The sequence below is a fragment of the Canis lupus genome, chromosome 19 (assembly GCF_048164855.1).
Source record: "Canis lupus baileyi chromosome 19, mCanLup2.hap1, whole genome shotgun sequence".
Lineage (NCBI taxonomy): Eukaryota > Metazoa > Chordata > Mammalia > Carnivora > Canidae > Canis > Canis lupus.
In genome coordinates this window covers 57,379,673-57,407,370 of record NC_132856.1, presented here as the reverse complement: position 1 = coordinate 57,407,370, position 27,698 = coordinate 57,379,673, and the positions used below count along the sequence as shown (strand labels likewise).

The following is a 27,698-nucleotide window of genomic DNA, read 5'->3' as shown; positions in this document are numbered from 1 at the left end:
AGCCAGCCTCAGATGCAGGGGAGCCGAGGGAAGGGGAGCCACCAGGTGCGTCCATGGCCCACCTGTTCCTTCCAGTCCCGTGGTGATGCCAGGGACTCACGGCAAGGGAAGCGTTGTGAGCGGGGCGGTCCCTCCGGGCGAGCAGGGGTTAAGGCCAGCGACGCCCACGTGAGAGCACCTTGGGACAAAGCCACACACCCAACCAGCTGCCGGTGCTGCTGGTGCTGCTGCTGCCGCCTTGTGCACCCCGTCCTGCTGGTTCCACCTGGCACAGGACAGAGCCGCTGCACTCACGGGGGAGGAAAAGTTTGGGAACCCAGTGCGGAGGACAGAGCTCAAACCTCAGGTCCCCACCCCACCCCATGCCAGGCGGGCACCCAAGCCCTGGCTCCTGCCGCCTGCCCAGAGGCCACCCCGCCTCCTAGACAGGTAAGTCCCTGGCCCTGCTCTACGACGACGCAGACGCAGACTGAGCTCCCCAGCACCAGTCCTGGGACCCCCGTCACCTCCCCTCTGCTGCCCCTGAAAGCAGGACACTCACACTCCCGTGTGGGCATTTGACAAAGTTTCTACGGGCTTCTCTGGCTGGAAGTTAGCGCCCCTGGCAACCTGCCCAGGACGCCAGAGCCAGAGACTTAAAAGGGTCATTGTGGACCTAGGTGGGGCCAGGGAGGCCGAGAAGGTAGGGACTGGTCCCCGATCCCCCCACGCTGGGGCAGGGAGGCCCGCGCAGGGAGGCAGCAGGCGAGGCAGCCTGGCTCCTGGTGGGTGTGTGGGCCTCCTGGAGCTTCCAAGGAGACTCCCCAGTTTCCAGGCAGCGGCCCCCACCTCCCCTACTGCTGGGACCCGCAGGACCCGGGGAGGGGTCCCGTGCTGGGCTTATCTCATGCATCTGGAGTCCCTCTCTGGGCAGCACCTGCCAATGGAGAAGCGCAAGAAGGGGGTGGGGGTGAGCAAGGTGCTGGGGGTCCCTGGGGGCAGAGGAAGCCCAGAAACCGCAGAGGACAGGGTTAGGTGGCGAGAGGTTTCTTTTCTGGGTCGTTTGCTCCCAAAAGTGCAGGACAAAGAGAGCTTCCTGGCCAGCTAAGTGTCCGATTGCACCTCATGCCTCTTTGTCTGGGGCAGAGAGGGTCCCTCGGGGCCGGGTTGGGGGCACAGGCATACAGCTGGTTTGGAATTTGGGGTCACTCCCAGGGAGTGGAGAGCTTGAGAATCTGGAGTCTGTGGGGTTGGAAGGGGACAGATCTTGACTGTCAGATCCCACCTGCCTGGGGTTTTGGAGAGAAAATCCACAGAGTCTGGGAGATCTATGCCCCCGGCCGCTCAGCCTATCTAAACGTCAATTTTCCACTCTGTGAAATGGGTGCAATCCGAGTCGGTGCAACCCAGGTCTGCAGAGGGCAGCAAAGGAGAGCGTGGGCAATAGATTCTCAGTCACGGGGGGAGTCGGGTGTAAACTGTCCCACCCAAAATCGGGACTCAGAGTGCCAAGCTCGCCACAATGCCCCATCCACCTTCCTTAGACAGAAGTTGAACTCGGGCTCAGAGAGGGGCGGCCACTTGCCCAGGGCTGCACAGTAGAGAACGGATGCCAGGCAGATAGGGGAGCGGGGGGGTCTGGGGGCTGCCCTTGCCTCCTACCTCCTTCCCCCCCCAAAACCAAACACTCCCGGCTCAGCATCTTGTAAAAGTCCTGCCTCTGCGGCTCAGTGTTTCCGCGTGGCCCTGAGTTCTGGCGAAAGTCCACTGAGGCCAGTTTGGGTTCCTGTTCTTCCTCCTCGGCCTGGCCTTGTGCCACAGAAGCAGTGTTTGCTCAGGGAGGAGCCTGACACCCTTTGGAATGGGCTGAGGTTAGCGAGAGATGCCACCAGGAGGAGGGGCCGCCCCGGGAGCGAGCTTGCACTTATTGAGCACCTACTACGTGCCGGGTGCCGCTCCGGGGCCTTGGGGATTCTGGGCAGGAAACCAGACGGACAAAGCTCCCTGGTCTGGCGGGCTTGTATTCAGGTGGGTGAAGACATATGAGAAACAAGACGTATTATAAGGAAGTGAATCATATCCGGGGTTAAAGACTGGTCAGTCCCATGGAGGGAAAGATGTGAAACAACAGGGACGGGAGTGAAGCAGGCAGAGAGGTATTTTACAAACCTCAGTAGAAAGATCAGGGCGGCCCTGCTGAGCGGGGGACATTTGAAGAGACAGAAAGGAAGTGAGGATTTGGGCATTCCAGGTACATGGCTCAGCCCGTGCAAAGGTCCTGGGGCAGGATTGGGCCTGGCATGTTGGAGGAACAGCGAGGAAGCCCATGTGACCGGAGCAGAGTGGGAGAGGAGGAGAAGGAAGGGGGGGGACTGGGGGCAAGTCATGCAGGGCCTAGGAGGCTGCATATGTTGGTAGGACTCAGGCCTTTACCCCTAGGAGAGTGGGAGCCCCGGAGGGCTGTGGGCACAGGAGGGCAGAGGAATGTTCCAGGGCTTGGCAACATGGGGGGACCCGGGGCACCATGGGGAGAGCCCTGTGCCATAGGAGGGGGTCAAGGCTCCAGTGGGGACAAATGGAGGTGATCTCACGGCATTCCCAAGGCTGGGGGGTCCCCACATGCCATCTGTGCCAAGGCCTGTCCGTCTGTCGAGATCCCTGGTGGTGCCTATTACCAGCCTGGCCTCTGCGCCTATACCCCAGGCCAGCTCCCCTCAACCGGCCCTCAGGGAAGCCCCCCCTAGGTCGCCAGTCCTTACCTGCTCTGTGGCCGGACCTGCCACACCCTGAGTCTGTCCTTCTGGGGTACACGGCACGGGTGTTCCTACTCTGATCAGAGTCTTGGGTGGCTCCCCAGGAGCTCTCTGGTCATCTCAGCTGTGGCCTAGGCGCTCGGGGTGATACAGGGAGGCGCGGAGCTCACAGACCAGCAGGGACAGCAGATCCTCCAAAAGTAGCCCGGAAATAAACGTGCAGTGAGCGAGCTGTGACCTTAGCTCACAAACATCAACAGGTCCTTAGCATTTGTGTGGTGACGGAGTATCGATTAATGTCAGGCTCTGGTGCGCCCTCCCAAACCTCCGGGGCTTCCTGTCGCCTCTGGACTATTTATTGTACAACCCCTGGAAACTTTTTTTTTTTTAATTTTTAATTAAAAAAAATTATTTCACAGCTCTTGTGGCTTAGAGCTGACTGGTAGCGCGGCAACCTTGACTCTGGTCCATAGAAACGCAAACGAATTTTGCTCAACGGAGACTGTTGATTATTGCCCCGTGGTTAGTGTCTGGCTTATTGTTTATCTATACATTCGTTGCGGTGTTCTTGATGTGTGTGTGCACGTGTGTGTACACGTGTGCGCACGTGTGTGTGCACCAGCACTCTGCCGTTCGGTTCATGGTGACCGTGGTGGGATGTTGATGTATTAGCTCTGACAACAAACCGCCGTCGTGGAAGACGTTAGTGCTGGGGGAGACCAGGTGAGGGTCATGTGGGGACTCTCTGAATTATAGCTGCAACTTCGCAGTCAAGGTTTTTTTTTTTTTTTAAGATTTTATCTATTTATTCATGAGAGACACAGAAAGACAGGTAGAGACGCAGGCAGAGGGAGAAGCAGGCTCCCTGTGGGGAGCCCGAGGGGGGACTTGATCCCGGGACCCTGGGGTCACGCCCTGAGCCAAAGGCAGATGCTCCACCGCTGAGCCACCTGGGCGTCCCCTTTTCTGTCAATTTTTAAATGATTCAAAGTGAAACGTTTGTTTGTTTCCAAGCTACATCTTGCAGGGCCTGCAGGTTGGGCCTTCCGGGTCACCCCCCCTCCCCCGGGCCGTCCACCCACAGTGGCCACCAGGGGGCGCCTGCGAGCACCTAAACCAAGGCCCCCTCTGCCTACTGCCCTCCAGGACTCCCACCTCCCAGCAGTAAAAGCCCAAGTCCTCCCCAGGGCCCCCAAGTACAGGACCTTCCTTGTTCCTCTTCCCGCCGTCCCCTCCTCCTCCTCTCTCCCCCTCGCCCACTCTGCTCCCGCCACACAGGCCTCCTGGCTGTTCCTCCAACACGCCAGCCCTGTCCTGCCCCGGGGCCTTTGCACAGGCCGTGCAGCTGCCTGGAACACCTAGATCTCCCCAGGGCTCCCCCCTCATCTCCTTTAGGTCTAATTGTTCGTCTGCTTAGACCCCTCTCACCTAGGTCACTCCTACTGGATTCAGTTTGTTTTTTTTTTAAGATTTTATTTATTAAAAAAAAAAAAAGATTTTATTTATTTATTCATGAGAGACACACACACACAGAGAGGCAGAGATACAGGCAGAGGGAGAAGCAGGCTCCCTGCAGGGAGCCCGAGGTGGGACTCGATCCTGGGACTCCGGGATCACACCCTGGGCCAAAGGCAGATGCTCAACCACTGAGCCACCTGGGTGCCCCTGAACTCAGTTCTTGTTTCAAGGGCCATTCCTTGGGGAAGCCCTTCCTGAGCTCCCAGCCCCCGTACGTCCCCCGCTGATGCACTCAGAGGTCTAGGCGGTCCCTTTTACTTGTGCTACCTGACGATTTGACTACTGTGTGCCTCTCTCAGATCTGTCTCGTCAGTCCTGGGCACACAGTGGGTGTTCAGTAAGTGCAGATGACTGAGCCAGAGCCGGCCAGGCTGCACAGCTGCTCAGGGCGTTCTTGGGTTCGAATGACACCGTCAGGCCACAGATACAGCCTCAGCCTCCTGCAGCCCCACAAAGCAGCCTTCACCGGGGAGGCCCCAAGCCAGTAGGTGACTCCCGGCCCCCAGGCTTTCACCTCTTCTGTGGCCAGCTCTCTGGAGGAGGGGGAGGGGGCCTCAGCCCCACCCCCCCACATTCTTGGGGTCTCAGTTTCCTCATAAGCACCAAGATCAGTGGAGCAAGGTCATCCCAGGGGTCCTTCTGGGACCCGCCTTCCCCCACTCTCCCCGCCTGGTTGAATTTGGCACGGAAATTTCAGATGGGAAGTCGGTCCCTATGGTCTGACACATTTTTGTTGCGTTAATGACTGAATAAAAACAATGAATGGAGTCGATTGATGAAAAGCAGAATTTTATTTCCTTACAGTAATCGGGCTGGGGGTGCGGGGTGGCGGCTGCAATAGGAGGCTTAAGGCCAGTTCCTCCAGCCTGTGGGGCAGCACTGGCCGCACCCTTTTTCTTTTTCCTTTTTTTTTTTTTAATTCAAAAAACTTTAATGCACCCTTTTTCTTTTTTTTTAATATATTTTTTAATTTATTTATGATAGTCACACAGAGAGAGAGAGAGAGAGAGGCAGAGACACAGGCCGAGGGAGAAGCAGGCTCCATGCAGGGAGCCCGACGTGGGATTTGATCCCGGGTCTCCAGGATCGCGCCCTGGGCCAAAGGCAGGCGCCAAACCTCTGTGCCACCCAGGGATCCCTGCACCCTTTTTCAAAACCCTGCATTTGGTGGGCCGCCTGGCCGGCTCAGTTGGTGGAACCCGGGACTCTCAATCTCAGGCTGGTGGGTTCAGGCCCCACGTTGGGTGTGGAGCTCACTTTATTTTTATTTTTTAATTTCTTTAAAGATTTTATTTATTCATTAGGGGACCCTGGGGTCACGCCCTGAGCCAAAGGCAGATGCTCATCCGCTGAGCCACCCAGGCGTCCCAATTAAAAAAACAAAAAACCCACAAACTCTGCCTTAGAGCACAGGGTCATCTGATGGGTACTAGGGAGCCACTGAGAATTCTTGAGCCTGAATAGGTGGGGGCAAACGTCGGGTGGTTAGAGGAAGACCATGCGTCTTGGGGTGGTTGCCCCCCTTCCAAGGCTGGTCCAGAGTGGGGTTCCTCTACTACATTAGTGCCATTAACATTCTCACCCAGGTCATTCCTTGTGGGGAGCAGTGCTGGGCGCGGGGGATGAGCAGCACCCCTGGGCTCCACCTACTTGATGCCAGGCATCTCCAAGTGTCCCCCAGGGGCAAATTCCCCTATAGCGAGCCAGAAGCACTGTATGGAGCTAGGGGCGCGGGGTCAAACAGAGCCATACGGGGTGGGTTTGGGGGGGCCAAATCCAGCTCTTGCTGGCGGCGCTTGCCACTCAGTCAGGCTGCCAACGCGTAGACACGTGGACATCCCGTGTACCCGGGGCGAAGCAAACGCTCAGTAGACGTGCACCAGGGGGCTCATTACCTACAAATTCAACCCATTTGTTCCCCCCATGATGGTGCTGAGGTCTGTAGTGGAGCGGGAGTTTAGGACGCTCCTCACCTACAGGCCTCTCCAGGTGCTACAGCCGCAAACACCCACGTTCGTTCGCGTGTCAGTGGGGAGCTTATTTATGTTTTCCTATGACTCATTAAAACAAATACACAGCGACTTAAAAAGAAAAAAAGTTTGACCTTGTTCTACCTCAAGTTGTTCTGTGTGCCGCCTGCTGGTGACCTGACAGCAGGGGGTGGGGGGCGTGACTGCGAGACACGGAGCTTCCCCCCCAGCCCCGAGGTTTCACGCAGGTCCTCAGAGGGGTTTCTGCAGAGACTGACTGTCTTGGGGACCTTTGGAGATGCGTGAGGGGCCCGTTCAGGCCGCCTGGGCTCTAGGACTAGTGTTTTTTTTGGGGGGGAGGTACTACAGTGAGGAGGGGTAAGAAGTCAACTCTGGGGGCCTCGAAAATGTTTATTACATCCTATTACAGCGATTATACCGTCCACGTTGTTCCCTTGGCAAACTCTTACCCAACCTTCAAAACCCCGCTGCCGTGTTCCCTCTTCTAGGAAGCATTTCCTGAGACACACACACACACACACACACACATGCACACACACACCCCGTCTCCTTGTTTCTCTGCCTTTCTGTGCCGCAGCGTGGGGCTCCGTGGGGCTCCTTTCTGCCGGAGTTGCCTGCATGAGGCTGGGAAGGGGCCTCTGCCCAGATTTGCCCTTCCGACCTTGGCGCGAGGTGGGGCACCGAAGAGCTGGGCCTCAGGGTGTGTGTGCATATTTATATTTACACTTAAAGGGGTGAGGAGCAAGGGGTGTAGCCAGGGGCAGCTCCAGCCCCCCTCCCCCCGGGGGATCCCTCCCTCCCCCCACAAGGAGGGGTCCTGCTGCGCTCTGCTCGGGCCTTCCCAGATCTTACCTTCTAAGGCCCAGGAGGAAGCCTGACCTTTGCTCCCAGGAGCCTGAAGAATGTTCTGGGCCAGGCCAGGCCCGCCCTCCTCAGCTGGGGGCCCGGCGCCCTGCGGGGTGTGAGGACGGGGCTCTCCGGGGTGCCAGTGGCCCAGCACCTTCAGGAGGTCGGTGCGGCTGACCTCCCTGGGCCTCAGTCTCCCCGTCTGTGTGATGGGGGTGAACCTCCCGCGGCTGGGGAGCCCCGCGAAGGCCCAGGCCTGCGTCCCCAGGTCCCCGGCCCTGCGCTTGCCCCCGCTGTCACAGGCGTCCCCACCCGGAGACGCGCGCGGGCCCCGGGCGCCGAGCCGCGGGCCCGTCCGGTCCGCCGCCCGCGCTCCTCCGGGTCTTCCCGGCAGCCGGGTCCCGCCGGCCTCCAGCCCCGACGGCGGGCGAGCGGCGCGGCGGGCTGGGAAACCCGGACTGGATCGAGGCCCGGAGCCTGGATCCCGCGCTTCGGGCGGAGGCGGCCCCGCGCGGCCCGGGGGCGGGGCGGGCGGGGCGGGCGGAGGAAGAGGGGCAGGTGCAGCGGCCGCGGCCGGGCCGGCGGGAGGAGGGCGAGGGCCGCCGCCGGGGCCGCCGCGAGCCTCCGCCGCCTGCTGCCTCGCCCCCAGGTGGGGCCCGACTGCCCGTCCAGGCCCCCCGAGGGGCACGGGCGCCGCAGAGCCCCGGGGTGGACCATGGCGGTGAGATTCCAGGCGAGTAGCCGCAGAGGGCGGGCGGGGGAGGGGATCTAGCAGGAGTGGGGCCTGCGACCCGGACCCGGGACCCCAGACCACCCCGGATGACGGATGGGGAAACTGAGGCCCGGACGCAGGTGCAGGCGCGCGGCCAGGTCCCTGAAAGCCGTCTCTGGGGTCTTTCTCTGCCCCCAAGGTCCGCCTCCGTTACCTGGTGGATCTGGGTTCCAATTCTGACTTTTCTGTATGACTCTGGGCCAGTGAATCAAGGCTTCCCGGTACTTCGCCTATAAAAGTGATGATCTTCGCTTTAAAGAAGGTGCAGGGAGGATCCCAGGAGGAAAATGTGTTTTAAGCGCCCGGCACGCATGGGGTGCCCAATAAAGATGTTTACGTCCGGCTCCTGGGTGTTCGGCCGGGCTGAGCTTGAGCAACAGTGGAAAGGCGGCAGTGACTTCTCTTGTGGGCTGGAGTGGCTTCAGGGAAAGCCACGAGGCTGCCGGAGAGGGAAGCAGCATGCATGTATGAGCGCCTGCTGTGTACAGGGGTGGCAGACATAGGGGTCGAGAGCCCCTTTTCCACAGAAGCAAACATGCTGGATGGAGAGGGTCTCCGTGTCTCTATTTGGGGTACCACACTGTCCAGGGATGGAGCTTGAACTGACTCTTCCACAATCGCGGTATTGGGTGGGAGATCGCGCCTGGGGTTGGGGGTAATGGGGGTAAACTGAGGCCATAGGGAAATGTGGCTCAGCCCAGACCACCCGGCCTGAGCCCTGAGGCCGGGCCCTTCTGGTTGCCGCCTGAGCCCTGAGGCCGGGCCCTTCTGGTTGCCGCCTGCCGGGGAAACAGCTTCCAGAATCCCCTCCCCGACTCGCCTATCTGTGGCCCCCCTGCCCGCCTCCGGGCCTTTGTTCTGGAGGTGGGGGGAGGGGGAGAGAGGACTCCAGTCCCGGAGCCCAGGGCGTGGGGTTGTGTGCCTGGGTACCACCTGACCTGCCCCTCTGGGCGACTCCTCCTCTCCCCACTGTTTGTCAGTGGGTCCGAGCCCCCGCCCCAGCCTCCGGGCTGGAGGAAGGCACAGGCCCCGCCCCCTCAGCTCACCTGGATGGGTTACCTGCTGTGGGGTCTAGGAATTCCGGACACACCTGGCTGATTTCCTGACCAAATATACCTTTTATGTCACCACGTACCTGTTCCTCAAACTCAGTCTCCCTGCTGGTCCTGTGGGGACTACGCTGGGGTCCAGGGCCGCCAGCCCTGCCCACCAGCAGGCCCCAGACTAGAGGGGTATATGGGAGACAGTGGACAGGGGCATCCCAAATTCTAGTAATTAGGGATGTGAGATGTGTGTCTGGGACCACTGAAGACTCATTTTCTGGAGGAAGAGACAGTGGCACTGGGGCTGTGAAGGATGAATAGGAGTTTGCCAGAGAGTACAGCACCTGCTAAGGCGTGGGGTGGAGGCTGATCGCCAGGCCCAGGAGGTGCCAGTGGGCGTCACCAGAGTGTGCAAATAAATAGCCGGCCTCACCCAGCCTTCACAGCCCAAGAGGAAAGACCAGAAACTTGCCAACCGGTGATTACACAGGGTACATTTAAGATGGTTCAGAGGCCCTGAATAAAGCGCAATAAAACAAAGAAGAGTGCTAGGGAGCCAGGGAGGCTTGGGCAGCCAAGGAGGGCTCCTGAGGAGGCAGCTTTTGAGCTGAGACCCTGAGTGGCAAGGGCTGGCTGTGCACAAATCCTGGGAGGGTGTGTTAGGGACAGGGGTCAGTCAGGGAAAGATGTGGAGGTGAACTAGGCTGACAGGGGCTGCGGGGTTAGCCCCCCCCCCCCCCCCCCCCCCCCCGGTTTTCATCAAGGCCTCAGAGCAGTGGAGGCACCTATGAGAGGTGGGATGAGCCTTGGCCACCTGCACCTGTCCCCCTAGGGGCCCTGGTACTCTGGGGCTGTTTGTTTGTTTGTTTCTTTCTTTCTTTCTTCTCTTTCTTTTTTAACTTTTCTATTTATTCATGAGAGACACAGAGAGAGAGGCAGAGGGAGAAGCAGGCTCCATGCAAGGAACCTGATGCAGACTCGATCCCAGGACCCCGGGATCATGCCCTGAGCCAAAGGCAGATGCTCAACTGCTGAGCCACCCAAGCGACCCCCTGGGGCTGTTTCTTTTTTTAAATATATTTTTTAATTTTATTTTATTTTGATAGTCACACAGAGAGAGAGAGAGAGAGAGAGAGGCAGAGACATAGGCAGAGGGAGAAGCAGGCTCCACGCACCGGGAGCCCGACGTGGGATTCGATCCCGGGTCTCCAGGATCGAGCTGGGGCTGTTTCTTAAAATAAGGCCAGGAAATCAAAATTCTGGAGGGCATTTCATGATACAAAGTGTAAAATCAAACCAAGTGAAAAAGATTGTTTTGAAAAATAAGCTTCCAAAGAAAAAAATGAAATAAGCAGCAGGATGCCGTGGGTGAGGAGCAGGGGTGGGGGACGGGCCACCCGTGTCCACCGTCTGCTGTGTGACCTCCCGCAACTTCTGGACCTCTCTGGGCCTTCCTTTGCTCTCCCTTGGTGTAGGAACAATATTGGTGCCGCGGCCTAAGGCCCCTCCGGGTTGAACGAGGTGGGTGCGTGTAAAGCTCCGGTTGGCAGCCAGCACGGAGCAGGGTTTTCTCCTCCGTGCACAGGAGGAATGTCGGCATCCTGCCCTCTAGGAACCAATGCCGGGTCCCTGGAAGGGACCTTTCGCGCGTGGGGCTCCCTGCCTGGCCCCAGCTCCTCTGCCGTGAAGGACCAGGCAGCAGGGACCCGAGTTACCCATTTTACAGGCAGGGAAACTGAGGCCGGAAGAGGCGCAGGGCAGCCAGCAGAGGGGTTTGAGTCTGGATGGTGAGGGCTGCCCTGGGCTCCCTGGTAACCGCAGCCCGGTGCCCGCGAGGCCCCGCCCTTGGCTTTGTTCCTCTCCCCTCCCTGGGAGCCAGGAATGCTGCTCTCCTGGGAACCTTAAGAAAAGGCCCTGGAGCCGCCAGCGGGGGTTCCTCTGCGGAGGGCATCACCCACCTGCTGTGCCAGGCTGGGGAGGGCCTCCCCCCCCCCCGCCCCCTCCCCCAGGAAATAGGGCCCCCCAGTGTGTGTGGGGGGGTGAGCTCCTCCTCCGCCTTCCCTCTGGCAGGTGTCCTGCAGTGTGGCCTTCCCGTCTAGAGTCTAGAGCACCAGCACGGGCCTGAAAATAATCTGGTATTTCCACATTCCCCAGCCGCGACCTCCGTCAGCTCTGTTTTCTTGGCAGGTGACTTTGCCTCTCTGGGTCTGGAGGCCCTGTCTGTGCGGTGGGGGGGGGGGGGGATAAGAAAATCTCCTTCAATGAGTGCATTAAATGAGATAGTACATGGAAAGGGCTCCACTGCGAACGAGACGAACAAAAATCTCTGTCCCTCTGGATCTGATTTTTCTTCCTTCCTTTTTTCTTTTTTCTTTTTTTTTAAAGATTTTATTTATTTATTCATGAGAGACACAGGCAGAGGGAGGAGCAGGCTCCCTGCAGGGAGCCCGATTCAGGACTCCATCCCAGTACCCCAGGATCACGCCCTGAGCCCAAGGCAGATGCTCAGCCGCTGAGCCACCCCAGGTGACCCCTGATCTGATTTTCTAGAGAGGGGAGTTGGACAGACCCCCCAAAAAATCCAGAGGACGTCAAGGGGTCAGAAGTTGTGTGCATTAGGGCACCGTGTTGGGGCAGGGGGTTGGGGTGGTCTGTTGTGCAGTGGGCGGGCCTCGCTGTTCTAAACCGGCAGGTGGGGAGGCCGTGCAGATAAGATAACAAGTGAGCCACGAAGAGCAGGGGTGAGGGGAGGAGCCTGGTGGAAATCGGGGTGAAGAGGGTTTCTGGCAGAAGGAACAGCACATGCAAAGGCCTCAGGTGTTGGAGGGACCCTGAGGAGCCCCAGGGTGGCTGGAGCTGAGTGTGCTCCCTCTGCCCAGCAGGCCTGGCTTGAGCCCCCAGGCACGGGGCCCCTCACCCCCACCCCCGGGCTTGATCCCCCTCCCCCCAGCCGTTTGTCTTTTCTCTGCTCGTACCTGTGTGGTTCACTTAAACCAGGGTCTCAGCTTTGGCATTTGGACATTTGGGCCTGGACTGTTCTTTGTGGGGGCTTGAGCAGCATCCCGCCCCCCCCCGCCCCGGGTGCCAGCAGCACTCCGGGTTGTGATGACCATGGATGCCTCCAGACGTCGCCAAGTGTACCTCGGGGTGGGGGGCAGAATGGTTCCCGGCTGAGATCCCCCCCTTGACTTAAACCCACTTTGCAGATGAAAAAGCTGAGGTCTCCAGAGAGGTGGCAACCTGCCTGTGGGCTTGGGACCATGGGGGCGCCAGAGCCAGGCCCCCACCCGGGGCAGGGGAGGTCCCTGAGTGCCCCAGGGGACCTGCCACGGCCTCACGCCCGCCCTCTGTTCCCTCCCGCAGGTGCTGGACATGGAGGAGCTGACCATTTGGGAACAGCACACGGCCACGCTCTGCAGGGTGAGGCCTCCCTCCCCCCGAATGGGTGCCAACGAGAATGTCACCTGGATCCCGGGCTGCTCAGCGGGAGGGGAGAAGCTATGTGCCCATGGGAAGTAAAAGCTCATCGACTACCTCATCCTCTCTTAGGACCCCCGGCGAGGCTTTGGCATTGCGATCTCTGGTGGCCGGGACCGGGCCAGCGGGTCCGTGGTCGTGTCCGATGTGGTGCCGGGGGGACCCGCGGATGGCAGACTGCAGTGAGTATCAAGGTGGCGGGGGGCGGCCCCAGGAGGGACCCCGTGTGCGCCAGTGCTGGGAGTCAGGAAAGTGCCGGGTGCCTTCCAGCACCTTCGACACAGGGCTTGGAGCTGGCTGCATGGCCCTCACTGTCCCCAGGGCACTTCCTGGTCCTTCCTGGTCGGTCTCGGGGTCATAGTGGCCCCACGGCATTCCTGGAATGAGAAGTCCTGGAACCCTGTCTTGGCTGGAGGGAGGGAGACCCAGGGTTCGGAGCCCCGGGGGGCAGTAGGGCTTCTGGGAGTTACGTTGGGGGAAATGGTTCTGGGACCTGAGCAGCTGCCGGGTGACACGGCTCAGCCCCGGCACAGCTTCAGAGAGAGAGATTTTGAAACACAGGGAACGAGGAGAACAGCAGGAAGAGGGCATTGACAGAAGAAATGGGGGTGAGGAGAGACCAGTTATAACCACAGCCTCCGTTCTGTGGTTGCGTTTTATTATTATAGTAGCATCCACGACTGGCCCCCATTTTACAGATGAGGAAACTGAGGCCCAGAAGAATTGATGTCTTTGTGAGACACGGGACAGTGAATTAGAACGAGGCCTTTGTGGACCTGGGAGTGATGGCCCCAAAGTGGGGCACTGGGGCAGGTGCCGGGGCACCAGGGACGGGGGCCTCCTCCCTGAGACCCAGCCTCCTCCCTCAGGACAGGCGACCACGTCGTCATGGTGAATGGGGTTTCCATGGAGAGTGTCACCTCCACCTTCGCCATCCAGATACTCAAGACCTGCACAAAGTTGGCCAACATTGTGAGTGGGGTCAGGTGGGAGGGGAGCCCCTGGCACAGTGGCACCGCTGCGCCCCGCTGAGCCCCCCCCATCCTGCAGGCCACGGGCAGAACAGGTGTGAGCTTATCCCATTTCACAGCTTGGATGTTGAGGCCCAGAGAGGGGCTGGGGTCCCCCAGGAGCACCCAGGGGACGGGGTGGAGCCCTGAGCTGACCCTCCCCTCGCTCCCCTGACAGACGGTGAAGCGTCCCCGGAAAATCCAGCTGCCTGCCACCAAGGCTGGCACCTCCGGCCGGGGACGCCAGGGCTTGGAGGAGGAGGCCGACTGCGGCCAGGGCTATGACGGCGACACGTCCAGTGGCTCTGGCCGCTCCTGGGACGAGCGCTCCCGCCGGGCGAGGACGGGCCGCCGGAGCCAGGCTGGCAGCCGTGGGCGCAGGAGCCCGGGCGGGAACTCGGAGGCCAACGGGCTGGCGCTGGTGTCCGGCTTCAAGCGGCTGCCGCGCCAGGACGTGCACATGAGGCCCGTGAAGTCCGTGTTGGTGCGGAGGACGGAGAGCGAAGGTGAGCCGGGGCGGCCGGGGCGTGGTGCTGGCCGTGGGGTCAGAGCTCCCGCTGAGGTGGCCCCCCGGTCACCGCCCGACACCCTGTCCCGCGTGGCGTGCGTGGGCGCGGCAGGATAAAGCCCCCAGGGACGTCCCCATCCTGGTCCCTGGGACCCAGGACGTTGCCTCCCATGACGAGGGGAGCTTGCAGAGGGCAAGTCAAGGCCCCCGACGTGGGGGTGACCCTGGGTTCCCGGGGGGCCTCTGGAGAGGGAGGCAGATGGGGGGAGCCCCAGAGACGGGTAGACCCCACGCTGCTGGCGGTGAGGACGGCGGAGGGGCCGCGGGCTGGGGAGGGGGCGCCTCTGGACGGGACAAGGCCGGAGCCGGCCTCCCTGGGGGCCCGGGGGTTGGTGACCAGCCCTGCCCGCCCCTGGGTTTTAGGACTTCTGACCCCAGTACTGAGATTACAAAGTAGCATTGCTTTAAAGCCGCTGAATCCGTGGCAATGGTGAGCAACCCCAGAAAACTGAGGCCCGGGGACACTGATAGAGTCACGAACCTGGAATTCCCTTCGTGACACAAACAACGGGGATGTGACCTCTGACCCCACCTCGATTCAGTGGCAGCACTGTGACCTTTGAATTCTAAATGTCATGTGACAAGTGGCACCAGGGCCCCTGTCCCCATCTTGCAATTCAATAACAAGAGTCACGTCCTGAAAACAGGAGGCGATGTCATTAAGGGTCTCCGTGGGGTCACGCTGGAGCCCCTGCAGTGACCAGCAGGGCGCTGGGAGCCAGGGGCAGGGGCCGAGGCTCTCTGTTCTGTCCCAGGCCTCCCCCAACCCCACCGGTGGCGGCCCCGGAGGGCGGGAAGGCCGAGGGCAGGTGAGAAGTCAGAGCTTGAGAGGAGCCCGCAGCCCAGACCCCAGGCCCCGCCTCAGTTTCCCTGCTCGCCCCCACAGAGTTCGGGGTCACCCTGGGCAGTCAGATCTTCATCAAGCACATCACCGACTCGGGCCTGGCCGCCAGGAATCGCGGTTTGCAGGAAGGAGACCTCATCCTACAGGTGTCCCCAGGCTTCCTGTCGGGGGCGGGACAGGGAGACCGGGAGGCTGAGGTGTGACCCTGCCACCCGGCGGGCAGGGCTGGCTGCAACCTGCTGCCTTCTGCGCTGTTGCCTGTTTCCCAGGGACCCCCTGCCCCCGGCCTCTGCCCAAACGCGGCCAGATGTCAGGTTCTGGTAGCCCCCCCGCCGCCGAATCACACGGGGGCGCCGGCCCAAGGGGGTCGGGGCCCACGGTCCAGAGGCCAGGCTTAGAGGAGCGGCTCTGCCGTGCAGTGGGTTTCTTTCCAGACTCCTCTCCTGAAACTCTGTTTCTAGCCATTCCTAATTTTTTATTTTTAAAATTTTATTCTTTTTAAAGATTTTATTTATTCATGGGAGACACAGAGAGAGGCAGAGACACAGGCAGAGGGAGAAGCAGGCTCCCTGTGGGGAACCCGATGCGGGACTCGATCCCAGGCCCCGGGGTCACGCCCTGGGCTGAAGGCAGAAGCTCAACCACGGAGCCACCCGGGTGCCCCCCACATGAAGTTTCTAAGCCACGTCTAAGTGTCTGATTCCAGGACCTCCCACAGATTGGCTGTCTACCCCCGCCCCCTAGTTAGACTTGTTTCTAATGTTTGTTCCTGGTGTTTCCTGGGAAACTCCCCTTGGAGGGAATCAACCTGCTTCTAATTTTCCCCTAGCACCTACCCCGCCCCTCAGAAAACTGGCCGATTCTGGGTCTTGTGGGAGTCACTTCTGGGCGTGTCTCCTCTGAGCAGGAGGAAGCCAATTGTATTATTTCCTCTTGAGAACGTCTGTTTCTATGAATTCCTGGGGACTGTGTGTTTCTAGTCCCCCCACCCCACCCTGTAAGCTGTTTCTAGTATCCACCCCCCACCGCCCCATCTGGCGTGGACTCACCTCCTGTCTTCCTTCCCGGCCCCTTCTAGATCAATGGTGTGTCCAGCGAGAATCTGTCCCTGAGCGACACCCGGCGCCTGATTGAGAAGTCCGAGGGGAAGCTGACGCTGCTGGTGCTCAGGGACCGAGGGCAGTTCCTGGTGAACATCCCGCCGGCCGTCAGTGACAGCGACAGCGACAGCTCCTTCCTGGATGGTGAGGGGCCCCCGGGCAGGTTGAATGGAGAGAGGCCAGGGGAGGCCGAGAGGCCCAGAGAGGCATAGAAACATGCCCGAGGCCGCACAGTAAGCCGGGCTGGAGGCTGTGGCCGAGCCTGACTCCGTCCGGGCTCCTTTGCTTCGAGGAGCCTTGATGTTCCTCCCTGTGAAATGGGTCCGGCCTGGCAGGTGTGGGCCGGAGGCCTGAGGGGACGTGCTCTCCCCCGCAGACATCTCGGCCCTGGGCTCAGAGCTGTCTCAGGCGGTGCCGTCCCATGTCCCACCGCCACCCCCGCATGCGCAGCGGAGTCTGGACTCCGACGGAACCGACTCCCCCAGGTACGTACCCCCGACGGCCAGAGCGCTGGAGCAGGAGGGGATCGTGGGCACATCTTTTCCAGCTGGTGCCCTGCCTGGAAGAGGCTTCCCCCTCCCACCCGTAGTCCTCCCGGCCCCCAGGACGGGGCTCTGCATGCTTGGTATGGGGCAGGGCAGGGGGGGACCTGGTATCGATCGCCTGAAAGCAAAAGGAACTGAATTTTACAACACATCCCCGGAGATGTCAGAACACAAAGGGCCCCTTTTTAGGGCTTTTCTCTTGGGGGCAAAATGGCCGTGGATGTGTGTGGGGGATTGGAGGCTGCTTGTTCACTGTGGTGACGTTCGCAGGCGGGGACAGGTGGCAGTGACCTTGCACTGGTGTCCCGTGGCGGCTGTAACAAAGTGCCACAAACCTGGTGGCTTAGGATGGAGAAGGGTGTGGGCTCCAGGGTCCCAGATGAGGGTGAGGACAGGGCCACATTCCACTGGAGGCCTGGGTGGCTCGGGGCTCTCTGAGCTTCTGGGAGCTTCCGGGAGCCTCCCCTGCAGTCCTGAGCCCGTCGTGCCCACCTCCTCTCTGTCTGCACATCATCCTCTCCCCCGTGCATGTCTGTCTCTCTGCCCCAATGTCCCCATTTTATAATCCCCCATGGGTTCAGGGCCCTCCCCGCTCCTACTTGTCGGACCTCCTGTCCCCTGATTACACCCACAGCGACCCTATTTCCAAGTACCTCCACGTTTGGAGATGCTAGGGCTTGAGAGCTGAGCCGATGAATTTTGAGGGGACACGACTCAATGTCTATAGTAACCTAAGTGCCCCACACGTGGGGATTCGACAGCGGGAACCTTCCTAGCCTCCCACACCTGTGAGGCAGGGGGTCGGTCTGTTACCCGTGGCTGTGGGACAGGTTACCCTACAGCCTGGCAGCTCGGAACCCTGGACAACCTTCTCAGGCCGCGTCTGAGAGCCTGGAGCCAGGGCGGCTTGGCGGGGGCCATCGAGGGCTGGAGGATCTGGGAGTGGGTGAGCCATTCCCGAGCTCACTCGCGGGGCGTTGGCAGGAGGACACAGGTCCTCGCCGGATGGACCACCCCTCTTGTGCCGCTGCTGTCCTGGGTGCCCCGGGACCTCTGGAGCGACACAGGGCAGCATTTCTCCAAGGGTTTTGGGGGGTGACTCTCGCATGACCTTACCGGGCATCCCGCTTGTGCACAGGAGGAGGATCTGCGGGGCCCGTTTCTCTGATGTGGACCTGCTGGGGGGGGTCGTATTTTCAAACCTCTTCCCCACCCCAAATCACCCAGCGCTAAGTGCTGACATGGGGGCTGATGGTTTCCTCCACGCGTGTTTATCGGAAAGTGACGGGAAAGTCTGGAAAGTAGGTCCTGCGTGCTAAGCGCGGATGGGCTTTGCAGGTGACCTTCTGACCCGTCTAAGTCGTCCAGCTCAGGCCGTGATGACAAATGCCGGGCGGAGGGGGGTTGTGGGCCCGCAGCCGCTGCTCCTCATGGCTCCGGAGGCTGCAAGGTCACGGCCGTGGCTGCGCTGCCCCTGCTGGGGGCCGTCACCCCGCCGCCCACAGCTTCCCGCTGTGCCCTCGCCCCCTTCCCAGGGGCCGCACCCTCATGACCTCACCCGACCTGTCACCTCCCAGACACCGCAGCTCCACAACCACAACCATCCCACTGGGGTTGGGGGGACGGGGACACACTCAGGCCAGAGAACCTGCTACCACTTCTCACTAATACTGATATAATACATGTGACCGCCTGTCACCGGCTCCGTCCCTTGGAGCCAGGGCTCCTGGTGGCCCTGACTCCGCTGTCCCCGGCACTCGCTCGGAGGGAGCACGGGCCCCACGGCCTCACGGCTAGGGAGGGGCAGACACAGGCCTTGGACCCGGGTGCACGCGCACTAGAATCCCCCAGTCACCTCTCAGCGCGCACCCCCACTTCACCCAAGTACTGTCTCCCTCCAGGGACAGTCCCCCCCTTCGGCGGGAAAATTCTCTGGATTCCAGAACCATCTCGGAACCCGGTGAGCAGACGATGCGAGGGTGGTGACTCTGAGCATCCCCCTGGTTTTTCTGATCCCAGCCAGTGAGTTTGTGCCAGGCAGGGCGGGAAGGGCTGGCACGGGTCTCAGGGGTCAGCGGCAGCTCCCTGGGAAGGGCGGAGGGCCGGGTGACGGCGCCGAGGGGCAGGGACGCCACAAGGCAGGGGTGCGGCAGCGGGAACAGCCCGTGTGCCCGGAGACAGGCTGCTGTTCCCTTCTAGACGCCCCGAGGCACAGCAGCTATGACATCTACAGGGTGCCCAGCAGCCAGAGCGCAGAGGACCGTGGGTATGTCCCCCGGAGAGAAAGCCCACCCGCCCAGACCCGCACATCCCGGGGCCGCCTCCCTGTCATGCTACCCTGCCTCCTGGCACCAGTGTGTTGGTGGGGCCACCGTGCGGGGCTGGGGCCCGGAGCAGGTGCGGGGCTCCCCCAAGGACGCCCAGCACGCCCCCTGCACCCACTCGGGCTTGACCCCGCCCCTGCCTCCCCCCCAGGTACAGCCCCGACTCCAGGGTGGTCCGCTTCCACAAGGGCACGACCATCGGGCTGCGGCTGGCCGGCGGCAACGACGTGGGCATCTTCGTGTCGGGGGTGCAGGAGGGCAGCCCGGCCGACGGGCAGGGCATCCAGGAGGGAGATCAGATTCTGCAGGTGACGCGGGGCTGGCGCCGGGCGTGCAGCCCCCGCCCGCGCGTCCCCCTCTTTGCCCACCCCCGCGGACAGGCGACACCCCGTGCAGACATTTGAACACTTTAACGTCTCTCTGCCTGCGTCATGACCCTGGTGGCTGGACCACAACCTTACTGATCGGGGCACGACTTGCCCAGGGCACAACCTTGTCCTTGTCACATCCTGGTTATCAGTGTCCCCAACCGTGTCATCCAGGTCACGCCCTTGTCCCATTCACGGCCGTGTCATCAACATCATGATCTGGTCATTGGTGTCACGGCCACGCTCACCGTGTCCTGCCTCTATTGTCTGTGTCACGGCCTCGGCTACTCCCCCACGACCCCCGTGCCCCTCTCCAGTCCCTCTGTGCGCCACCACGCGGTGTCTTTCGCGGCCTCATCCACATCGTGCCTTCCCCATGCATCTTGCCTCCCTCCACACCTGTCCCCTCTCACAGTTTTACATTCTCATCCCTGTCCCCACGCCCTCACTCCAGTGTCCCGCTGTCCTCCTCCCGGGAGGGGGCTCTGCAGAGGCCGAGCTGGGGTGACCAACCAGGGGTCCCCCGGTGGCCGCGGCCCGTCTCATGCCCCCTTCCTGGCAGGTGAATGACGTGCCCTTCAGGAACCTGACCCGGGAGGAGGCTGTGCAGTTCCTGGTGGCGCTGCCGCCGGGCGAGGAAGTGGAGCTGGTGACGCAGCGGAAGCAGGACAGTGAGTGCGTGTGGCCGGGAGGGCCGGGTCCGGGCGGTGACCCCCGGGTGCTCACCAAGCCCCCCACTCCACAGTCTTCCGGAAAATGGTGCAGTCCCGCGTGGGCGACTCCTTCTACATCCGCACACACTTCGAGCTGGAGGCCAGCCCGCCGTCGGGCCTGGGCTTCACCCGCGGGGACGTCTTCCATGTGCTGGACACGCTGTGCCCCGGCCCCGGGCCGAGCGGCGCCCGCGGGACCCACTGGCTGGCCGTGCGCATGGGCCGCGACCTCCGGGAGCAGGAGCGCGGCATCATCCCCAACCAGAGCAGGTGCGCCCCCCGCCCCCCCGGGGCCTCGGCTTCCCCGCCGGCGTCGGCTTGGCCCCGTGGCACAGTCACGGGTCCCCTGCCTTCTCCCCAGGGCCGAGCAGCTGGCCAGTCTGGAGGCCGCCCAGCGCGCCGTGGGGGCCGGGCCAGGTGCCTCCGTGGGCTCCAGCGCGAGGGCCGAGTTCTGGCGGCTGCGGGGCCTGCGGCGTGGAGCCAAGAAGTCCACCCAGCGGAGCCGCGAGGACCTATCGGCTCTGACCAGGCAGGGCCACTACCCACCGTATGAACGCGTGGTGCTGCGAGAAGGTGGGTCCCCGGGCCGGGAGGGTGGGGGGTGCCACGGGGGCGTCGTAAGATTGTCGGAGCTTCTGGACCCGCGATCCATCCACGTCCAGCCTTGGGAAGCCGCCATCCTTACCTCTCTCTGCTCACCAGAAATAACCCATTTTTTAGGGTGCTGGAGGAAACAGGGAAGGGCTTCTTTCCTTAAAAATTCATTCCTATTTCCAGTTGACACATGCAAGCCACGTAGGTAATCTTGAAAAAGAAATGGTTAAAGATAAGTTAAATAATTTATATCTAAACCATTATTTTAATAGATAATCCAATTATGGAATTAGTATTTCACATCTTTCTTTTGTGCGTGTGTATTGTCTTCGAATTCCGGTGTGTGTTTTGCACTCAGAGCAGCACGCCTTGGTTCAGAGGAGCCGCGTTGCAAGTGCCCCACGGCCACACGTGGCCAGCGCTTGTTGCAGACAGCACAGCGAGAGGGGGCGGTACTCGCAGTGGGTGCTGCTGGCGCCAAGCAGACGCCGTTTAAAATACAGGCGTGCAGTGAACGGGCGTTAGACCCCACCTTGCACACGCATGCTCACAGCAGCCAAAATGTGGAAACAGTCCAAATGCTCATCAGTAGATGAAGGGATATAATACAGCATGTCCCCCACGCGCGGGCATGTCCCCTGGCCACCGACAAGAGCCAGGCGCCCACATGTGCTGCCCCAGGGATGGACTCTGGGCCCATGATCCTCAGGGATGGAACCAGACACAGGAGGCCCCACAGGGTGTGAGTCCACATGTGTGACACGTCCAGGACGGGTTCCTGCACGGATGAGGAGGGGGCTCATGGGGGCCGGGACGGGGGTGGGTTGGTGACGGCTGATGGGGACAAATTTCCTTACGGTGATGAGAATATTCTGAGACTTAGTGGTGGTGGCTGCACAGCTCTGTGAATGTACTAAATGCCACTGACCTGTACATCTTTTACTGTACATACAGTAAAATAACTAATTTCATGTCATGTATGTTTCAAAACATATGTAATAATTTTACAAATATTTTTTTAAAGATTTTTATTTTATTTATTTGTTCATGAGAGACACACACAGAGAGAGGCAGAGACACAGGCAGAGGGAGAAGCAGGCTCCATGCAGGCAGCCCGACATGGGACTTGATCCCGGGTCTCCAGGATCATGCCCTGGGCTGAAGGCGGTGGCGCTAAACCACTGAGCCATCTGGGCTGCCCTCAAAACCTTAATTTTAAAAAGTCACAAATCTTAACTAAAAAAGTTAATCCAATCTTTAGAAAAACAGACAGAAGCAGCACATAGATCATAAATCCTTCCTCTGGTGGGGAGACAGCCCCGTCGGGATTGCAGGAAGGAGAGTGAACCCTGGCCCACGGCCTTGGGGGGAGAAAGAATTACAGCAGATGCAGAGGCCTTTAAAAAAAAAAAATAACCTGCCGATGGGAATGGGCTGAGTTGATGCTCCAAGGTCCCGGAGAGGAGAAAGATTTATGTTTTATTTTTGTGAGAAAGACTTCAGAGGCCAAAAACTTAATTTTGACCAAAGAATGTTTAGAAATCAAGGTATGGAGCTCTTGGGAGAGGGGCCTGTAGTCCAGGGGCACTGAACAAGAGCGGGGTCAGGGTATAGCCCAGCAGGGAGGCAGCATGGAAAGGGTGCCTGGGACTGTGTGCCAATAAAACTTTATTTATAAAGCAGGCAGGGGCTGGATGTCGCCCCCCCCCCCTTCCCGGGGCTGCTGTAGTTTGCAGACCACTGAGTCAGCTAGGCTCAGCTGCTCCAGCCGGCTGCCCACCTCACCCCCGGGACAGCTGCAGACACAGACGAGATGCAGCCCAGAGCGGCCTCTCCCCGTCTTTGTTTTTCTGTGCAACTGGGGTGCAGGGTGGCTGCCCACACCTACCTGGGGGGGCGGTGCAAGGGACCAGGAGGTGAAGCAAGGCCGCTGTGCTCGTGCCCCATTGGCCAGGACAGAGTCACGTGGCCGTTGCCTGCAGGGGATGCTGGGAGATGTAGTCTTTGGCTGGGCAGCCGTGGGCAAGGCTGGATCTGGTGTCTTTGCTGCAAATGGGACCTCGACTGTTGCGGTTTCTGCGCCCTCAGCCAGCTTCAAGCGCCCGGTGGTGATCCTGGGGCCCGTGGCGGACATCGCTATGCAGAAGCTGACTGCCGAGATGCCTGACCAGTTCGAAATCGCAGGTAAGAAGACAGGTCCTAGCAGGGCCTTGTTGGCGGGGAGGGGGTTGGGGATCCTTTGACAACCGTTTCTCTACCGCGGGGGTGCCGAGGCAGGTTGGTGAGCCGGCTGCTGTTTGGGGAAAGGGCTAGAACAGCCCATGGGAAATGGGAGTCACAGCACCCTTCCGACGCCTGGGCCAGATGTCCTGAATCAGTCTGGATTGAGCCTCAGAATCTTTCTTAACACAGTTCACCAGGTAGCCAGTGTGCTCCCCCCCTTCGTTTGTTAAAGAGGTATTTATTGAGCCACAGACACGGGCACTGAGCAAGACAGAGAAGTTCCCCGGGAGAGGTCCAAAATTCGCAATGAGCTAGAGTGGAGGGTCAGCAAATGAAAGCTCCTGGGCCAAACCTGGGTCCTCAACTTTTATACCACCTGCTAAGAATGGAATTTACACATTTTAAAAATATTTATTTATATATATATATTTGGAGAGAGAGAGTGTGCACGTGAGCATGAGAGCTGCGGGGGCGGGGGGGGGGAGGGAGAGAGGGCGTCTCCGGCAGACTCCCCGCTGATCTCACAACCCCGAGATCATGACCGGAGCCAAAATCACAAGTCGGACACCTAACCCGCCGAGCCACCCAGGAGCCCTGCATTTACACATTTTAAGTGGCCTAAGAGAAGTTAGATATTTTGTGACACGTGACAGCGACAGGAAATTCAGGTGTCGGCATCTACAAATAGTTTCATTGGGGTACAGCCACGCCCTTGGGTTTCGGATCGTCTGGGGCTGCCTCGCAGCGGAGACAAGTTTGTGCGGAGCGGATGCGCTTAAATAGAGCAGCCGCCGAGCTCTTGGTCGGGAGCCCCCAGCGCAGGGTGGGGCGGCTTCTGCAGCCGGAGGGTCCCCCTGGCCGGGCCTTCGAGTGAGGCTGTTAGGAGGGCGTGTGTGAGCTGCAGGCAACGCCGCGGGCCCAGGGGACCAGTGCCCTAAATCCGTTCCGCTCTGCAGGGTGGGGTGACCCCCGGGCTGGCGCCTTGCCCTCTCGAGACCCTGCTTCCTCGTCTCTCCCTCGGGGGCCGTTGTGCTCGGGAGGACGGGTGAGGGACCAGGGCGGGTGCGCGTGGCCTGCGTCCCCAGGCACTGGGGGGGAGCCTGCGTGAGCTGTGAGGCTCAGGAGGCGAGGCCCTCTGGCCCTTTGGGGCTCGGCAGCTTTCGGGAGGGCGACCTGGGAGGCCGGGTCTGTGGGACGCAGCCTGGTGGGAGGAGGAGGCTCCGGGGCATGGTTCAGAGGGCGACGTGCGAGGCGAAGTCACACCCGAGAGGGGCCATCATGTAAAGCAAAACAGACGGACGGAGCAGGTGTCCGGGAGGATGTGGAGCAGGTGCGGCCCCAAGGTGACTGGGGCTGGAGGGGGCGGTGCCGGGGAAGACCGTTGGCAGCTCCCCGGAAACTTAAATACAGAGTCAGCATCTGACCCAGCAAGTCCGCGTCTGGGTCTATACCCAGGAGACGTGAAGGCCAGGCCGCAGCCTGGGACCCGCGCCCTGAGCTCCGGGCAGCGCTGTCCACTGCGGGCACACTGCGTTCTCAACCCATCGACAGGGGAGCGGGGACACATGGTGAGGCCCGTCCACACCTGGGATACGACCCAGCCCCAGGAAGGAAGGGGCCCGACACCTGCCCCCATGTGGACGGACCCCGAGGACACCGGGCTCAGGGAGGGGACCCAGACCCAAAAGGATGCCTCCTGCAGGACCCCACTCCCAGGAGGTCCCCAGAGGAGGCCCGTCCACAGAGACAGAGAGGAGGTGGTGGGAGCCAGGGGTGGGGCAGGGGGGCGGGGGTCAGTGCTTCTTGGGGACAGGGTCTCCATGTGGGAGATGGAAGGTTCTGGAGATGGTGGTCGGGGAGGGTGTGCGCAGCGGGGTGAGCGTGCTTCGTGGTGCCCTGAGCTGTGCGCTTAGAGATGGTTACGATGCTTAATTTTATGTTGTCCATATTTTATAATAATTAAAAAAACACATAAGGCTGTTACCGCCCCTTCCTTCCCGGTCCCCCCAGGGCAGGCGTGCCTCCTGCTGCCTGGCTGTACTGGAGGGCTTCCTGGGGGAAGCCGCGCTCCACCTCAAGTCCTAGAGGGCAGATGGGGGGCAGGAGAGCCGCTTCCATCCACACGGTCTGGGCAGAGGCCTCCACAGAGCTGGGGTCACCTCCGCACAGAGACTCCAGATCAGGCTCTTTCCCTGCCCCCCTGTTGGCTCAGCGACCGTGAGCCTGTGACCTTAGGTCCCCGAGGCCGAGTCCCATCTGCCTGCTGGGTCAGTGGCCGGGAAGGCCACGGTGGGCCCGGAGGCCGAGCGCAGCAGCCTTAGGGTGGCCGTCAGGGCGATGGGAGCCCGGGCGGGCTGCGCAGCAGGAGGGGCAGGGAGCGGGGAGCTTGGGCGGCTGGGGGCGCCCCTTCTGAAGCTGCCGGCTCATCTCCCCGCACAGACAGCGTGTTGAGGACCGACAGCCCCTCCAAGATCATCAAGCTGGACACCGTGCGCGTGATCGCGGAGAAGGTAAGCAGGGCCCCCCCGGGGGGGAGGGCGTTTCGAGGGCGGGGAAACCAAGGCCCGGGCCTCCGACCCCTCTCGCCCCACCCCGCGTGGTGATGTGGGGGCCTGCGAGGGACACGTGGGGGGGGAGCCCTGGGCCGTCACGGACCCCGCCCCCGCCCCCCGCGGGCTGCCTGCGGCGCGAGCCTGGGGTCCACCTGGCCCTTCACCTCCGTGTCTGGTCGCCCCCTGCCTCCCCTGCCTCCCCTGCCTCCTGGCCCGGGTCCTGCTGTCCGCCCCTCCCCTCCGCCCAGAACAAGCACGCGCTCTTGGACGTGACGCCGTCGGCGGTCGAGCGCCTCAACTACGTGCAGTACTACCCCATCGTGGTCTTCTGCGCCCCCGAGAGCCGGGCGGCCCTCAAGGCCCTGCGCCAGTGGCTGGCGCCCGCCTCCCGCCGCAGCGCGCGCCGCCTCTACGCGCAAGCCCAGAAGCTTCGGAAGCACAGCGAACACCTGTTCACGGGTCGGTGGGCGGGGCCTGGAGGGGCGAGGGCGGGGCCAGGCCGGGGGCGGGGCCTGGAGGGGGCGGGACCGGGCCGGGTGGGCGGGGCCTCCCTGACGCCGCCCCCTCCGCGCAGCCACCATCCCCCTGCGCGGCACGAGCGACACCTGGTACCAGGAGCTCAAGGCCGTGGTCCGCGAGCAGCAGACCCGGCCCATCTGGACGGCGGAGGACCAGGTACGGGCGTGGGGGGGTGGGGGGGTGTCCGCGGCCCAGATCTGGCCCGAGGTTCGGGTCTTGACCCGGCTGGGACCGAGGCCGAAGGCTGGTGTCCTGGGTCTGGGGCCTGGGGGTGGGCGTCTCGGCTCAGCGCCCCCTTCGCCCCCAGCTGGACAACTCGTCCGAGGACAACCTGGAGCTCCCTCACCGCGGCCTGGCCGACAGCTCGGCGGATCTGAGCTGCGACAGCCGGGTCAACAGCGACTACGAGACGGACGGCGAGGGCTACACGGACGGCGAGGGCTACACGGACGTGGACGAGGGGCCGCCGGCGCCCGCTCTGGCCCGGTCCTCGGAGCCCGTGCTGGAGGAGGAGCCCCGGAGCCCGCGGGATCACGGGAGAGCCTCGGGTGCCCGAGGAGCCCAGGTGAGCGGGCCGGGTGGGCGTGCAGGGGTCCTGGGGTGAGGCCGAGACACACGGGGGGAAGGGGGTCCCCTCCAGGAAGGCGGCGAACAGGGGCGTCTCTGCTCAGACCCGTGTCTCCCACCCAGACCCAGGGTGCGGGAACCGTGAGTCCCTGAACGACTTAAAACCAGTGCTTTAACCTCCGTGCGTTCTAACCTGGGTACAACGGACTAGATAGATCTTGAGGCTCCAAGCGGTTGTTTAAACCCAACGCACTTACCCAAGTCCCAGCCTGCACGACCTGGGTGTTGACCAGTGACAAGGATTTATATGCTATTTATTTTTTGTGAGGCTGCCTCAGCCCCCGCAGTGCCTTTCTAGAAGTTCGACAAAGGTGCCCCTTCCTCCAGGCCCTCTCTGGTGAGATGTGAAAATGGACGAATCTATGAAATGCTCCCTGGAGTTGTGCAGTACCCAACCTGCTCAGCTGTCCGTGGCAGCCTTTGCATACCCAGACTTACTTACCCACCCCTGGCCCAGTGTCTCTTCTCACTAAGAGTTGGAGGAGCTGCAGAGCTGAGTGGGGCAAGGAGGGAGTCTGTGGGCAGTGGAGCCTGGGCCCAGGTGGGGAGCTGGACGGGGTGGGGAGGTGCTGACCTCCTTTCTCCCCTCCCCCCAGGTGGACAGGCACCCCTACCACAGCCAGGGGCGACAGGACAGCATGCGGTAAGAGCCCCCGCGCTCCACACTGGAGTCCCTCAGCCCTCTTCCTGGGACTCAGGCTCCAGGGGTCAAGGGACCTTGAACCCAGCTCTGCCTTCACGTGCTCCCAGCCCTGTGGGCGGGATGAAGGCGGAGAGGCTGATCCCACCCCACGCAGTCAGGGCCAAGGAAGTAGGAGCCTGCTTCCTGGGAGGACTGGGAAAGCTTGGGGGAGGACAGGACACGAGCTGGGGCTTTGAAGGATGTGTAGAAGTTCGTTAAGGAGGCCTGACACACCCACGCACACCCACCCCCGCCATGTGCAGCCCCACTTCTCTCTGTGCACACCCACTGTGTCTGGCAGAGTCAGCCTCAGGTAAGGGCAGTTCCAGCCTCCCCACCGGGCTCACAGCCTCCCCTCTATTTCCTGATCCCCAGGACGTACGGGCAGGAAGCCCTGAAGAAGAAGTTTACACGAGCTCGAGATGTGGAGTCCTCCGATGAGGACGGCTATGACTGGGGCCCGGCCACCGACCTGTGACCCCTCCCAGGTTCCCTGGGGCTGGACCTGGTTTCCCACTCAGAACCCAGAACCCCACGTCCTTCTGCCAGTCATTAATAAATAAGAGTATTTTCACAACACTGCTTTCTGGAGACTTCTGAGCAGGACACGACACGAGAGTCGGTCCTATCTGTCTTCTCTCAACGTCACA

At 61.4% G+C, this 27,698-nt stretch overlaps 2 protein-coding genes across 5 annotated transcripts in view; one reads left to right on the top strand and one right to left on the bottom strand.

Annotated features, from left to right (window-relative positions):
* PIP5K1C (phosphatidylinositol-4-phosphate 5-kinase type 1 gamma) overlaps nucleotides 1-7,438 on the bottom strand; it is a 62,239-nt gene extending 54,801 nt beyond the window's left edge. Inside the window, exon 1 of the mRNA XM_072787839.1 lies at nucleotides 7,094-7,438. The gene's annotated coding sequence lies outside the window, so the exon portion shown is untranslated. The remainder of the gene's footprint in view (nucleotides 1-7,093) is intronic.
* TJP3 (tight junction protein 3) lies at nucleotides 180-27,625 on the top strand. Of its 4 annotated transcripts, none has more exons than XM_072787816.1 (21): nucleotides 180-429; nucleotides 12,266-12,322; nucleotides 12,452-12,561; nucleotides 13,249-13,351; nucleotides 13,568-13,895; nucleotides 14,844-14,947; nucleotides 15,880-16,045; nucleotides 16,278-16,386; nucleotides 18,348-18,406; nucleotides 18,646-18,712; nucleotides 18,922-19,078; nucleotides 19,701-19,809; nucleotides 19,884-20,121; nucleotides 20,213-20,424; nucleotides 22,534-22,629; nucleotides 25,108-25,178; nucleotides 25,469-25,679; nucleotides 25,795-25,895; nucleotides 26,047-26,304; nucleotides 26,963-27,009; nucleotides 27,424-27,625. In XM_072787816.1, the coding sequence occupies exons 2-21, from the start codon at nucleotides 12,275-12,277 to the stop codon at nucleotides 27,524-27,526; spliced, it is 2,697 nt and encodes an 898-aa protein (XP_072643917.1). In that variant the 5' UTR covers nucleotides 180-429; nucleotides 12,266-12,274; the 3' UTR covers nucleotides 27,527-27,625. The 4 variants fall into 4 exon arrangements, with proteins under 4 accessions (XP_072643917.1, XP_072643919.1, XP_072643918.1 ...); XM_072787818.1 differs by lacking the exon at nucleotides 180-429 and adding an exon at nucleotides 1,925-2,007; XM_072787817.1 differs by lacking the exon at nucleotides 180-429 and adding an exon at nucleotides 7,677-7,820.
* The last annotated feature ends 73 nt before the right edge of the window (nucleotides 27,626-27,698 follow it).